Genomic DNA, 14729 nt, shown 5'->3' on the forward strand with positions numbered 1-14729 from the left:
GCTACCGACAGTGGCAGCTCCCAGCTCGGGGGAGCAAGATGCAGCCCCTGGGAAACAGCATTGGGTAGACAGTTGTATAGTGCAGAAATGAATTTTCTTTGCTCAGTTACTTTTTGTAGGCCTCTTCAAAGCAGCCTACAGGCCCCCAGGGGTTAACAGACCACAGGATGAAAGCCACTGATCTAAGAGAAAAACCACAGCCCCACAGATTCCTTTGCCCTCTCGCAGGCCCAAAGCATTTCATCTGTCTGCTAAAAATCACCTCACCACCCTTGTGCTTCCTCTTCTCCCTCTGTCCCATCCTGGACCACACACCCCACGGCGCTCAGTCTGATTTCCAGCACACCAAACAAAGGCACGTGGCTGCTTCGTCTCCAGAGCCCCTGCCCAGGCAGAGCAAGTACTACACAGACACAGGAGGGACTTCCCTCAAGAAACAATTGCCCGTCAAGTGTAACAGAAGCCTTTTACACCCCAAAAGGTCTTTAAAATTCACTGGGCGTAACATGGAGCAGAAAATGGTCATGCTGTGCTCCAGCCCCTGTGGCAGGGTAGTGATGACCATCGTGTCGTGCCGCTCTGCAGCCTCACCCCCACAGGCTCCGCTCTCCAAACAACCTCACTCATCCTAGGCAAAAAAGACTCGTGCAAAGGTTTGGTAGTCCCAGGGCACACACACAGGTCCTGACCACCTTCACAAGACATCAGGCAGGATGGGAAGAGCCGTTGCATCTGTCATACAGAAGGAGGGCTGCAAAGCCGGCTTCCCAACAGGAAAAAATTATCCCAAAACAAGAATGTACATCCAAACCCTGGTAAGCCCAGTGGGGTTTAACCAGGCACGGGGACAGCGGTGGACTGATTCGAGCCCCAGCAGGGCATATCTTCCTTGCCAACAGCCCTGGCCTTCTGAAGAAACCAACACATGTGTTCGCTTTGCCTCTACATGGGCTGCGCTCGTGTGGCTGACAAATAGCCTCTCTCCATTCTTTTGGGATTACGTGTTTCAATAGCCAGCGAGAACTGGAAGCTGCGAGCTGCGATGCACCTTCCCTGCAGCCCCTCTCCCCCAGCACTGCAGCAGGGCTGCCGCTGCTGCTGCTCACTCAGGTACCCACAAAATGCTGGAGCTTCTTCCCACGCTAAGCGAGTGGAAGAAACTTTTGTGCACTCTGATCTGCAGCTCGTCGCCGGCAGCTTCCCCTTGAGGGTTTAATGTAGTTATTTCTACCCCTGATGCCTATAATTAAATGAACATTTCCTTATGGCACTGAAGAGGCCAAGGAAAAACTGACTACAGGGAATTTTCATCCATCCTGATTTATACTCCCTCAGCTCAGGCTCATTCACACAATGCTAACAAGGAATCTTCTAAGCAGGCAGAAGGAACAAAAAAAGAACTTAAATAGCCCGCATGCAGACGAGCACCCAGGGAGACAACAAGCGAGAAGAGACCAGCTCCCTCCCTTCTCCCTCTGCTTTTAACCACATAATTTTCCTACTCACAAAAGCAAAGGGGCTCAGATACCCTAGAGCCTGGAGAGATGCTTCCATGCTCTGCCAGCGGACCTGTGCTGCCCAGCAGTCTGCTGAGACCCCAACCATTTCAGCCCATCCTGCAGGTCTGCGGAGGCTCCCGACCCTGGGAGGCACGGTGCAGGAAGCACGCCTTTCCCCCAGCTTGGAGTAATCTCACTCAGTCTCTCCAGCTCTCTCTCAGGTTTTAACCATTCCTGTCCCACGGGGCTGGAGGAGTAAGGCTGGAGTGCACTGAGTTATTCCAGACTGGAACAGCTGAGTAAAGCTACTAACCACAACAGGACTTGATTTATAAATTCACAGCAGTTTGCATCTCCACTTCTGACCTCTCACCTAGGCAGGAGCCTGGGTATCTGGAGATGCCTGGCCAACTGAGTCCAGCCCCCTAGAGCTGCCACAACCCACCAGGATTACCAGTTTCACTAGATTAGGAACTGAGCTGTCCCTCAGAGCTGCTGCTTGCTTCCCATCCCTACTCCTCTCCCTCCTAGGGCAGCAGAGAGGATCACAGGGAAAGCCAAGGACCCAAATCCTCCACCAGCTGGACAGCAACACTAGAAAGTTTCCAGCAGCCTCAGCAGAACAGGAAACACACCCTCCCCTCAGCACAGCAGTATCAGCTGTGGTCCTTTTGGCCACCAGATTTTAAAACCACCATGAGGTCCAACTCCCTCCTCTGCAGAGCAAATGTAGCTCTCAAGTGGCGAGGATGGGGTCAACACGTGCCAGCAGACCAGTGGGCTGGGAATATGGCAGTTCCCCTCCATGCACCTTGCCCTCCTCTGTGGAGGAGCAGGTCTGTCAGAATTTGGGGACGCAGGTCTCCTGCTGAGATGTAGCTAAAGGACCTTCGCCAGTCGTGCCCAAGGTTTTCCCCAATGTGGACAACCTGCCTGGACAAAGCCACAAAACTGGCTCCCTGCTCAGCTCTGGAAAGGCTTCTGTGCTACAGAGCGTTGGCACAAAACACCAACAGGTTTTGTGATTCATCCTACTCTTTAAGCTCACTATTGTTTGCAAACCTAAAAGGCTTTATCTCTTTTCTTCAGGGTGTCGCAGACAACAGGGGTGCAAGACTGTACATACAGCTCACAGACAGAGCAGCTCCATAGATGATACGTTCCCCTATGAACATTTTTGGGAGACCAGGGTAATAAAAGAAATGCATATCAGGAGGCTGGATGTCACCATATCACAGCTCAGTCGTGCTGGAAGACAGCGACTGGTTGGGAAATCAGCCCTTCCCTCCCTGCCAGAATGACTCAAGACAAAGACTCCTCCACTCTTTCAATGTCCCTGTTCAGAACTCCTGTTCCACACTAACCAGATTTCTGTACAAAAGGGATGGGGGCAGGAGAGGCAATCTCAGCCTCACGAGTCTTTGGGGGGATCGCTTTGCTGGGAAATTTCCCCAGACTGTTTAAAAATAGAAGCAAAGCCTTCCTAACTATTCCAAATATAATTATTCCTGCACTTAATTGCCTTTCCCTGGCACCCTACCTCTCCTCCAAATTTCAAGAGGAGGCTCTTGGGGGAACGCGGAGCAATTTGTGGTTCCTCCTTCCTTTGTGCCAGTTTCACGGGAGTTAGTAAAATCACCACGACGCCAGAAGAAGCCATCGATACAAGAGAAGGCGGTTTGGGGGTATAGCAGGGTCTACCCTGTGAAGCGTCGCAGCGGGCAGCACGCCCCGTCCAGGGCAACGTCCATTTGCTCCCCGCACCACGGGCGCTGGGGGTGCTGGGCACGGCGTGCGGGGTCCCCACAGGGACCAGCGCTGTGCACCCCGACCCTGAGGCAGGAGACCCCGGGTGAGCCCCCGACCCCGTGGGGTGAAAGCCACGTGGATCCGGCCCCCCCACGCCGGGAGCCCAGGGGTCCTCTGCCACCCCCTGAGGGCAACCTGCCACCCTCCGGGGGTCCTGGGGCAGAGACCGGTCACTCCATGCCCGAAGTGAGGGGGATGACTCACCTCCCGCCGCGGTGCCCAGTACCCACGCGGGGGATCTGGGCTGCGGGATGGGGACCGACCACGGTACTCGGGGGTCTACACTGCTGTGGGGGGTGACGGGGACCTGCCACCCACGGAGGTCCCGGCGTCCCGGGAACTGCATCCATCGCGGGTCCTCGCGGTTAGGGGGCCAGACCCGCGCCCCGCCGGGGGTCCCGGTGCTCGAGGGCACCGACACCCACCCGCTGCCCAGCCCCTCCCGGTGCCCGCCGCGGGGGGTCCCGGCGGCCGGTCCGCCCCAGCCCATAGGGATTGCGGCGAGCCCCGCCCCGCCCCACCACCGCCGCCAGCCGCCTTCACTCACCGGCGCCCAGAAGCAGCAGCAGCAACGCCGGGGCCCGGTGCAACGGCTGCATGGCGGCGGCCGCTGCCCTGCCGCGCCGCTTCTTCACGGGGAGCGGGGCCGCCCCGCCGCCCGCCGGGCTCTGCCTCTCGCCGCCGCGCCCGCCCGCCGCCCGGCCCGGCACTGCATCCCGCCGCCCGGCGCCGCCTCCTCCCGCCGCCGCTGCCCGCCGCTCCGGGGGCGGGGGAAGCGACGGGGAGGGTTGAGAGGGGGGGGTCCCTAACTGCCCGCCGGGTGCGCAGACGGAGCGGCAGAGGCAGAGGCAGGGCGCAGCCGCTGATTTGCACCTAATTTCTGTCTGCGGAGCCGCCGCCTCCGCCGCCCCCCGGCCGCAAGGCCCCGCCACGCCGCCGGCCCCGGGCGCCCACAACGAGTGCCGGCAGCGCGACTGCGTGCGCCGGCGGTGGGTGATCAGCCCCCGCGGTGGGAAGACGGCTGCCGCCCAACCCCGCCCGCGACGCCCCCTCCGCGGGGCCCGGGAGCAAAGTCCCGGCGGGAAGGTGGCTCCCGAAACAGCCGAAACCCTTCCCCGCCAGGAACGGTCCCCAGACCCAAGACCCTGAACCTCCGTCTTCTGACCTTTCCTCAGTTGCCCGTGGGCTGCAGAGCCACTCTGCCTCCCCTGCCCCTCAGCTACCACCTCGCTCCATAGCCTGGAAGAACTTATTTCCCAGGGCAACTGCATTTTCTCACCTCTGGAGATCACCTGGTCCAACCACCCTGCTCGAGCCAATTGCCCAGGCCCACAACGAGATGGCTTTGGAGTATGGCCAAGGTTGGAGACTCCACAACCTCTCGGTGCTCCACCTGTGCCAGCACTTGGTCATCCTCACAGTACAGAAGTGTTTCCTGACGTTCAGAGGAACCTCCTGACCCATTGCCTCTGGTCCCAACACTGGGCACCACTGGAAAGAGCTTGGCTCCATCTTTTTTTGCACCCTCCTGTCAGGTATTTCTGTACATTGACAAGATCCCCCGTAGGCCTTCTCCAGGCTAAAAAACAGTCCCAGCTCCCTCAACCTTTTCTCATATGTAAGATGCTCCAGTCCCTTAATCATTGGCTCACGTTCGATCTGGTGTCCACCACAACCTCCAGGTCCTTTTCTGCCAAGCTGCTTTCCAGCTGGGTGGCCCCCAGCATATATTGGTGCACGAGATTGTTCCGCCCCCGGTGCAGCACTGTGAACGTCTTGTTAAACTTCATGAGGTTCCTGTCAGCCCATTTCTCCAGCCTGTCGGGGTCCCTGTGGATGGCAGCTTCATCCTCTGGTTTATCAGCCATTCCTCCCAGTTTTCTGTCATCAGCAAACTTGCTGAGGGTACACACAGCCCCATCATTTGGACCATTAATGAAGATGTTAAACAGGACTGGACCCACTATTGACCCCTGAGGTACACCACAAGTTACTAGCCTCCAATTAGACTTTGTGCCACCACCCTCCAGGCCCAGCCATTCCGCCAGTTTTCAATCCACCTCACTGCTCATACAGCCCATACTTCAACAGTTTCTCTATGAGGATGTTATGGGACATGGTGCCAAAGGCCTTCCTGAAGTCCAGGTAGACAGTGCCCACTGCTCTCCTCTCATCTACCAAGCCAGTCATTTAATCATAGAAGTTTATCAAGTTGGTCAAGCATGGCTTCCCCTTGGTGAAGCCATGCTGACTACTCCCGATGATTTTCTTGTTGTTCATGTGTCTGGAAATGTTTTCCAGGATTAGCTGCTCCGTCACCTTCCCAGGGACTGAGGTGGGCCTGACTGGCCTTGTAGTTCCCTGGGTTCTCCTTCCTGACTTTCTTAAAGACAGGAGTTACATTTGCTTTCCTTCAGTCTTAGGGCACTTATCCCAGTTGCAATGATCGATCAAAGATTTTTGAGAGTGGCTTTGCAATGACACTTGCCAGCTCCCTCCGCACCCGTGGGCGCTCTTTGAAGAGCCCCAAGGTGTTTTAAGAGGCCAAAGTCCACTCTCCTGAAGTACAGGGTTGTGAGCTTTCTTTTTACCTGCCTTCCTCCCCTCAGGATCCTGAACTCCACCATCTCATGGTCACCGCAGCCAACGCTGCTTTTGACCTTCACTTTCCTCACCTCATTGTTGATGAGTATGAGGTCCCACAGATCATCTCTTCTAGTTGGCCTCTTTATCACTTGGAGGAGGAAGTGATTGTCGATACAGTCCAGGAACCTCCTGGATTGCTTATGTCCTGCTGTGTTGTTGCTCCATCAGATACCTGGGTGGAGCACATCTGGCTCCTCTTAAATTTTGAGGGAGGTGACCTTCTTTTGTAGCTGTAAGTCCTTAGGGGGAGCAGGAGCCTTCCTCTTGGTGTCAAAAGCTTCCATCCTTCATCTTCTCCAGAGATTGCACTTACCTTAATATAAGGGGTGGACACTGCCTGCTTCTCTGCTTCAGCTGTGGCTGAGAGCTCTTCGACCTGTTTTGTCTCCAAGAACATCCTGTCTATCTTCCTTCATCTTTCAAGTCCAGCCGTCACAGTTGGTTGGACTTGATGATCTTGGAGGTCTTTTCCAACCTTAAAGATTCTACAGTTCTATGATCTTCTCTGATGCTGCGCAGCCCGCTCATTTCCTCCCGTAACCCCTCCACGTGGCGGCGTGGCGGCATGGCTCCTCCAAGGGAGCACATCTCCCGCGGGACAGAGGGCCGTTTCTCCTGGCACCACAGAGAAGTCCTGGGCACTGGCTGCAGCCTGGGGCTGGGAGGGCTGCATCCGTTCTCCGCAGCTGGGTCTGTGGAAGCCTCTTCCCTAGCAGGGACAGCTGCTCCAACACCTGCTGGGGAAACCATTCCTCGGAGTGCCACCACTGTACCCGAGACTGTCACAGTGGTACTGATTCAACTCCTGCCCCTTCTTCGTGCCCTTCTAGGAAAACTGTTCCGGCTGTAAAAAAAAAGAAAAAAAAATAAAAGATTTTCTAGCGCAGCAGTTCTTGGATTTGTGGCTCTTGGAGCAGTTCTCTGTTTCGTGGATAGCACAGCAAAGCAACATGCCGAATATCGTGCCGAAAATCATTATTACAGCAACAAGACTAACTGCTCCAATTACATCCAATTCCAAATTAAACGCATCTTTAGTGGCCTCAGAGCACAGCAGTACGGTAAATGACTCAAGCAAGGTTTTTGTCAGAAAGGTGTCCAAGAAATAAGGCCCAACAGGTCCTGTAACGCCGCAGCAGTTGAGAGGGAACCCCCGCCAGCTCCCCGCGCCTCAGCCCCGCTGGCCGGCTGGATGAGCGGCAGCCTTCCCGCTGCCCTCTCGCAGGGCTCCGGCATGTGCCACCCCGGGGGAGCTGTGCAACCCCCGCGCCAGCCCCAGCCAAATATTCGAGAGACCTGGTCGAGCCCCAAGCATCACAAGGCTGCAAACGTGGTACGGATCCAAGCTGAAGGATCCAAAAACATCTCAGTTCCTTCCCATTAGGCATTCAGCTGATGTTTTCAAGCTTTCCTCAACAGCAGAGGATAAGAGCCTTTTTCTTTGGTTGCAAAACAATTTTCTCATATCACACAACTCTAGGAGGGCAGGAGATGCTAAAATCCAACATCGCAAGCTCCGAGTGAGGAAAGAGCTGCACTGTCATGGCCTCACAAAGTGCCTTTAGCGCTTGCAATGCTTGCACTGGGTGCCCACTGGTCTGTGTCTCCCACATGGCACATCGCTGAGATGACGGGACGTAGGTCTGAAGGTGATCAGGACTTTAAATTCAAACATTCTTATTCCTCAAATAAGTGTTAATTAAAAATAATCCAGAGTCTCTTTTTTTTTAATGTAAGAATTTAACTTTTTTGTTGTTGTTGTTGAAGAGTGAATCTCCTGAAAAAAATAATGATGTATTTTTTTTCTGGCATGAACTTGCTGTTTTTCTTCAACAACTAAAGAAAGTTGTCACGTGCCAAAAAGCTCTGAATCCTCTAGTGAATGACACAGCCAACGGAGGGCACTCGGTATTATCGATACTGACCTTTACAGCTCCTGCCAGACTAGTACTGGCGCACGTCACCCCGTTGCGCAGTTCCCTGCCTCTTTTTGCCAGCTCCTTCCTTCCCTCATCTGCTCCCGTGCAGCAGCTACCCCAGGCGCGAGAAGGGCAGGTAACAGGCTGGCTGCACCCGTTACCCAGCGCGTTACCCTGGGCAGGCTGGAACTGAAGTGCTCGCTTTTGGCCCCTTTCGGAGCACGTCCTTCCAGCGCTCTGAAAGTCCTCTTTATCCCAGAATCAATGCAGCCCCCGGCCCCCGCGGGGCAGGAAATGCAGCAGGAACTGCCGAGCTGTCACTTACCCCTTAGATGAGATAAAAAACACTTCACTGCACTCAGATTCTATCCCAGGCATGGCATTTAATGAATGCTCTTGTCATTTTTCACTTTGTTGCTGGTAATTTGGCTGTCTTAGCATGCAGGTGGCTTACTACAAGTGGGTAACTAAAAGCCTTTCAGATTTCCTGACCCTGCCACATCCAGCTCCCAAGTCTCAGAAACAGAATCCAGGGTCTGAAGCAGCCCGATCACATCAAAGCAAGCACAAAAACACCCTCATGTATGACACAGCCTCGAATCAGAGGGAAGGAAACCACACAGGCATGGCAGTGAGCACACTTTCTGTGAGGCTCAGGGTGCTGCCTGGATTTATTTTGACATTATGCATCAATCTCAGACCAAGCAACGAAGGGGGTGCATGAAAGGAGAAGATACATCTTAGGCAAGACAATTAAAAATTAGTGGCAACATTGATCAGCCAGGTCAGTGCTGCCAGCGGAGCAGAAAACAGCCAGCAGAGATGAGCAACGCCAGCTCTCTTTAAAAACAGCGTGAACTTAAACCCAGCACAGCCCTCCCGTCTTCATTCTGCACTCCCTGGAACAGGTACGGCTGGCTCGGCTCTCCTCTGCGGTATTGACAGCTTTACAGTCAAAGGCTTCTCACTTCTCATTTGATCTCCTCCAGCCTCCCCACCTGGTGTATATTCTCCAGCAATGTTCAGAGCACTGGTAAAAGGGGCTTTGCAATTGCACTAAATGCTTTTTCATAGCTGCTTCAAAGCTGTTCAGAAATTTTCCTCGGTATTACCATTATCTGTGCTTTTCTGTTCTTCCCCAAAATTGTTCAATTTCACAGTTATGTCTGTTAGGCAGAATCAGAAAGCAAGTCTGTATTTTAGGCTGGCAAACCTGAAAATCCTCCTGCTGTCTCCCCCTGTAAGTTACCATAACAGCTTTTGCCTTCAGGAAATTCTGCCAGCTTTCCAGTTTCAATTTAAGGGTCACACTTTGTTCCAAGATACTCACAAACAAATACCACCGAGGTAGAGGAATGAGGTGATAGCTAAGGGAAAGAATTTGGTGCCTAATTTAATTAAAAATAAATTAACCACAAAGTCTAATCTCAACAAAAATGTAATTTATTTTGAAACTCCAGTTAAAAAAAAAAAAAAAAACAACCAATTAACTTGAAATATGCTGGTGAGATATTTTATTTTCCTAAATACGGCAAAACTGAATTCACCAACAAAGGTGAAAGTGATCTACTGCCCTTGCTCAGCTGTGCAAGAAAGTAAACAATAACCAAAGCAGACAGTCAGTCAGATGTTAGGTCCCTGCAGTGACAGAAAATGCAAGATGCCAGTAGCACCAGGAAACGGGTTTAGCCCTTCTTCCTTTGCACACTGACAATCGTCCAGGGAGCAGAAGGTGACCTGTGCCCATTCTTACATCAGAAGGAAAAAAACCTGCTCTCAGACTCTGCCCCATTACCTCGCTTGCTGGCTCTTTGGGACAAAGGGTGGGTGACACACAGGCTTGTGCCACCTCCGGCAACTTAACTCCATCTTCTACGGACCTGTGCAGCCTTTCGGCATCTCATGCCCCGTAAGAGGAAAGCTTGGGAATCCCCTGCCCCTCCCTCCGTAAGCACAAGGAAAGATTGAGCTTGTTCCAGCGTATGTGAATTTACTTCAGAGCCTCCGACAAGCTTTATATAAGCTTATTTACTGACTTAGCCCTTCTAATGCTGGGACACTGTGAAACATTTGGACTGTACCGAGCCGGGGCGGGTACCCGCTCTAGTCTTGCGTAGCCCAGGCACGCAGCCGTTCTCTGGGCAAAACGCGCAGTTTCTGCGCTCATCCAAAATCCTGCTGGGGAAGATGTCTAATAAACACTTCACGGGGAGTGACCTGGAGCAATTAATGCCTTCCAGGATACGCTTAATTAGAAGGGAACAGAATCTGCTCTATTTAGAGCCTAGGAGCAGGGGCAAGATTTTCTGTATCCCTTTGAGCCTTTCTGCATCTCTCTGCATCAGCCTGCTCCCCTTGGGAGGGGGCTCGCTGCCCACCCGGGATGTGGGGCTGCTACCAGCCCTGCTTCTTCCCCATCCACTGCTGTAAGGCACAGTAGAGGAGCAAGCACAAGTCGTCCTTTGCTTTCCCAGTTTTCCCGTGGCCCTGCTGCCTCCCGTCCCTGACGCTCTGCATTTCTCTCCTCGCTAAAGCGGAGTTGACTGCTGCATTAGCAGCCGTGCCATTCTCCTGCAGGAGCCTCTGACAGCAAACCTCAGCAGATTCCTGGAGGGCAGAGGAAAAGAGAGCTCTGCTGAATTTAATTAAGGGGCCAGAATAACCTTTAACAGAGCTACCTGGGGCAAGGACGCAGACAGCTCTCCAGCCGAAAGCCCAAGCAGGTTTCCTCGTAGCCGAGGGGACAGAGCTCCTCACTCGAGAGGAACCGCAACCCAGCATCACTGCTCTGTTGGAGGGATGGTCACAGCACACAGAGGGACGGTCACAGCCCTCCGCTTGCATGAGGGGTGACCACCGAGCTCGCAGGAAGGAAGACATCTCACAGGGATTATTCGCATCATCTACGCTGAGCTTCTGTGCAGCACAGCTTGGAGAACCCCCTTATCTCTGCAATGAGCTCATCAACTCAGATCCTAAGCAGACACCAAATGCCTTTCTGGAAGGGATGGAAAACCTGCAGAAATGCAGAGAAGTAGGTGTCATGAGGGCAGGTAAGCATAAGACCTTCTGAAGCTTTTTACCAGGGAAGAAAGATAAGCAGGCTAAAGCCCAGCAGAGCCAGGAGGTTTGGTCTCAGCTCTGCCTGTTTTAGAGGTATGACTTGAGCAAAATGAGTGACTGTCAAGCCCTTGCTACGCAGGATTTGAGGAGCACACATCAGAGAGCTGAGCACAGTAACAGTTGGCAGGACAGGAGCCCCCCAGTACCCAAGGCAGACAAGCAGAGCAGCTCAGGGAGAGCAGCCAGAAGTCCAGACACTCAGAAACTGATGGTGATGAAGCCAGTCCAATGTTAAACCACAAAATCAGAGTCAAGGTCTGCTGATGGGAACCATCATCAGACATCACCCAGTGATCACTCAGCAGCTCCATAGCAGTAGAAAAGGACTAAGATCAGGTCAGGAAGGCAGTCCATGGGTCACAGCAGAAAGCACTAGGGACTGTGACCAGGCACAGGGAGCCAGAAACCAGCACTCCCACCTCATAGCCCAGGCAGGCACTGCAGGCTCCAGGCTGAGCTTAAGTAGAGCAGCTGGGCCATGGGTGTGCGTAGAGGCCCAAGGTGAGCCTGGTTAGGGCAATTAAAGCCTATTAGTACCCTCAGGGCCCTGACAACATAAGTCTCCCTCCTTGCAGTGACTTGAGGAACTGTCCAGATGGGAGTTTCTACTCCACACTGAACAAAGTATCTTCACTGAGAAGAACTCAGAGGTGATCTATGGGTTACACTTTTCCTTGCTAAACTGGAAAGCCCACTACTATCTTCAGACAACCTCCTGGTTTCTTAACAGCTGGCTAAGCTGGGATGTGGGTGACCCCAGAGCAGAAGGAGCAGCCTGTATCTGAACAGGGCCGATGCCTGTTGACTGAGGAGAGCCACGTGCAGGCTTGTGGGGACTACTGGCACTCATACATACGTACTTACATGTGGTTTGATGGGACTGAAGCTCCTTGGCATCTTTTACACAGGACTTACTTTGAGATCTCCCTGAGCACTAGATAACCCAGAGAAGAAACTTGGCATCTCCCCTGGGTTCCCCCCACAGCTTCACCTCACCCTTAGAGGGAAGTGACTTGCAAGATGAGCAGAAAGATGCACAACCCCCTTCCAAGGAGCTTTTGCTCTAAAGATGCAGTGCTCACCAGCCCCTCAGGCTCCTCACAGATTTTAGTTGTGGCTGCGGAGCATGCTGGGTGGCTGGAGTTGTTGGCAGCCCGGTGCTCCATGATAATGGAGACATTAAATCAGTCATGGCAGCAAGAACTGCATAATAGATGCAAAATACAGCAGAAGCTTCATCCAATTTTGACTCTGCCTTGTTGAGTGGAAAAGTATTTTGGGAGATGGAAAAATACTAGGAAGTTCAGAGTGCATCCTCCTTGCAGCATGACATGCGGGGTAGCTGTCTGCAGTCACCCACCTGTATCTGTGGATACACATCTTCCGTAAACGTATTCCCACACTGTCTTCACAGCTCAGCGATCACATGCCAGAATTCAGGTATTCAGGGCAGTCGAGGTCAACAAGGACAGAGCCATAAGCTCCCGAAATGGCCCTCCTGGTTGAACTGTAGCTGGTTGGCCTCCTCTACAATGGGAAGATGACAATGTTCAGCACAACTGCTACATCTTGAGCACAGTTACACTGGGAAAGTTCTTGTCAACCAGTTTCCAGACAGCTCTTTAGTAAACACATGGGAGATGGACAAAGTGAGTTCCAGCCAAGGTCTGGCATGGAAGAAGGTGAAACACTGCCGGTCCAGAAATACTGCATATGGTAATTTTTCCATGTGGCTCTGGCCTTAATTTGACGGGAAAAAAAAATGTATTACTGAAGGTAGAACTTCCTCTGCCCCAGGGGCATCTGCCATTTGACAAGCAGACTCGACACAGCTGCTGGCACACTGGATACAACCCAGGACTTGGAGATGTAGTGTGTTTGTTTATGATCACAATAAAGGCAGAAGCTGTCAAGACTGGAAACCCTGTCAGCAGGTAGGAAAGAGCTTGCAGGAAGGGGAGAGGGCTTGTCTCCCCTTTTATTTTGGATCACATACCCTGATGTGTGAGCTGGTTATCTGCAGGCACGTTTGCATGATTATGTTTATGCGTATATGTGTGCTCCGTGCTGGGATAAGGTCAAACAGCTTTTTGTGAGAGGCAGAGCCATGCTGTACTCTCAGGAGTGTGTACACTGCGTGTTCAAATTAAACTGGATCAGGATCTGGCCCATCATGCCCTTTTCAAATCCAGATGATCTTCCAAGCCAGTCTCACCCAGCATTTGCCAACAACTGCGATCCCTAGAGGGACATGTCCCCATGAGGGACACTGCCTGGCTTCACAAAGCCCTGTCTGCTTTGCAAGGAGCTCCCCCGTCATCTTTCATCTGAGCCCAGGCACAGCCTGTTGTGGACAAACCTCACCTCCCCAGGACTCCTGCTTTTGCCCCAGGTTGTCAGAGGAGCCATGCGATGTTCAAATCACAGCAGTGAGAAGGCAAGTGCTCAAGCTCGGTTAAACTCAAGGTTGTCAGGGGAGCAACTCCTCGTTTCATGAGAGTGTGGCTTGGCTTGCCAGTCTCCAGAGCCCTGCAGTAAAATCCTTGCTACGTTGAGTTGGAACATGCCCCCTGGCTAGGCTGTCCCTGTTCAAAGCAGCATCTGTTTTCACCCTCTGTCTGCACCACTGTCCAGACCAGACACCTGATGCTGTCAACAGCCAAAGCTTGCTCCAGGGAACCCAAAAAGCTCAGTGGCCGTGAGAGCAGGAACATGCCTTCAGACTGGCATTAACACTCCGCTGAGCGGCTGATGCCAACGTTAGCAAGGGCGCAGCTGCAAGAATTCATTGCTCTGCTGGATGCTGGCAACACAGCAACGTGGGAGGGCACAACTGCCTCTGTCGTGAGGATTCAGGAGGAGGCAGAGTGAGCAGTGACAAACAAGCGACTCCAGCAATGGCATCTCTGTTGCCACTGCTCACACTGTGTGCCAGGTGAGCTGGGAGCAGAGCATAGGAGGCAGGAGTGAGTTGTAGGACAAAATTGAATGGTGACTATCAGCAGCCCTGTCCAGCAGCAGGGAAAATCAGGAGTCCCACACCACTCCTGTGTATTGTCTCATGGTTTGTGGTGACGTGCTGGGCCACGTATTTAACTCTGTAGGGGTCACTACAGGCATAACAGAGCCTTCACAAGGTTGCAAGTGTTTAGGAAGCATTTTGTGTTTTTCCAGTGCGACACAAAGCCTCATTCTCCTCCCACACCCAGAGTTCATCCCCACAACACACAAATTCAGTTTGCTTGACAAGCTTGCGGCATCCCTCGTTACTGCCGGTTTTGCTATTGCAGGGCCAGCACTTCCCCCAGCAAGGTACGTGGGTTCCCGCAGAGCTACGCTCAGCTGGCAAGTGTTGGCAGTTGCTCTCCCCAGGGATGCCCTCTGCCCACAGCCTCTGGCAATAGGAGGTGAGGTGCCAACAGCTCTGTGCCCAGCCCGGAGGAACCGCCCTGGGCCTCACCAGATGGTGGTTCCAGGCACACGGCAGCTCCGCCAAGCCCAGCGCACACCTGACCCAGGCACACATTCAGGGGGCAAAGGGCTAGCTCAGGCAGGGAAGGCATGCCAGGAAAGTATCTCTGTTGGCTGCCTGTGTAAAGCCCTGGTAGACAAGAGATCCAGCGGGAAGGGAAAAAAACCCAGCCAAAACAGTTAAACAAATACACAGGAGGGAGCTGGCAGACAGAAAAGGCAACACGCGGAGCCAGTTTCGGGCTGAGAGTCATGTGCTAAG

At 53.1% G+C, this 14729-nt stretch overlaps 1 protein-coding gene across 1 annotated transcript in view; it reads right to left on the bottom strand.

Moving 5' to 3' along the window:
- The window catches only part of PODXL2 (podocalyxin like 2), a 31591-nt gene extending 27604 nt beyond the window's left edge, over nt 1-3987 (bottom strand). The window contains exon 1 of the mRNA XM_086755922.1: nt 3856-3987. Coding sequence (XP_086612048.1) covers nt 3856-3907 — 52 coding nt within the window. The 5' untranslated portion in view covers nt 3908-3987. The remainder of the gene's footprint in view (nt 1-3855) is intronic.
- Between the last annotated feature and the right edge of the window lie 10742 nt (nt 3988-14729).

Source organism: Chlamydotis macqueenii, chromosome 10 (assembly GCF_036417535.1).
Source record: "Chlamydotis macqueenii isolate bChlMac1 chromosome 10, bChlMac1.mat, whole genome shotgun sequence".
NCBI classification, from domain to species: domain Eukaryota; kingdom Metazoa; phylum Chordata; class Aves; order Otidiformes; family Otididae; genus Chlamydotis; species Chlamydotis macqueenii.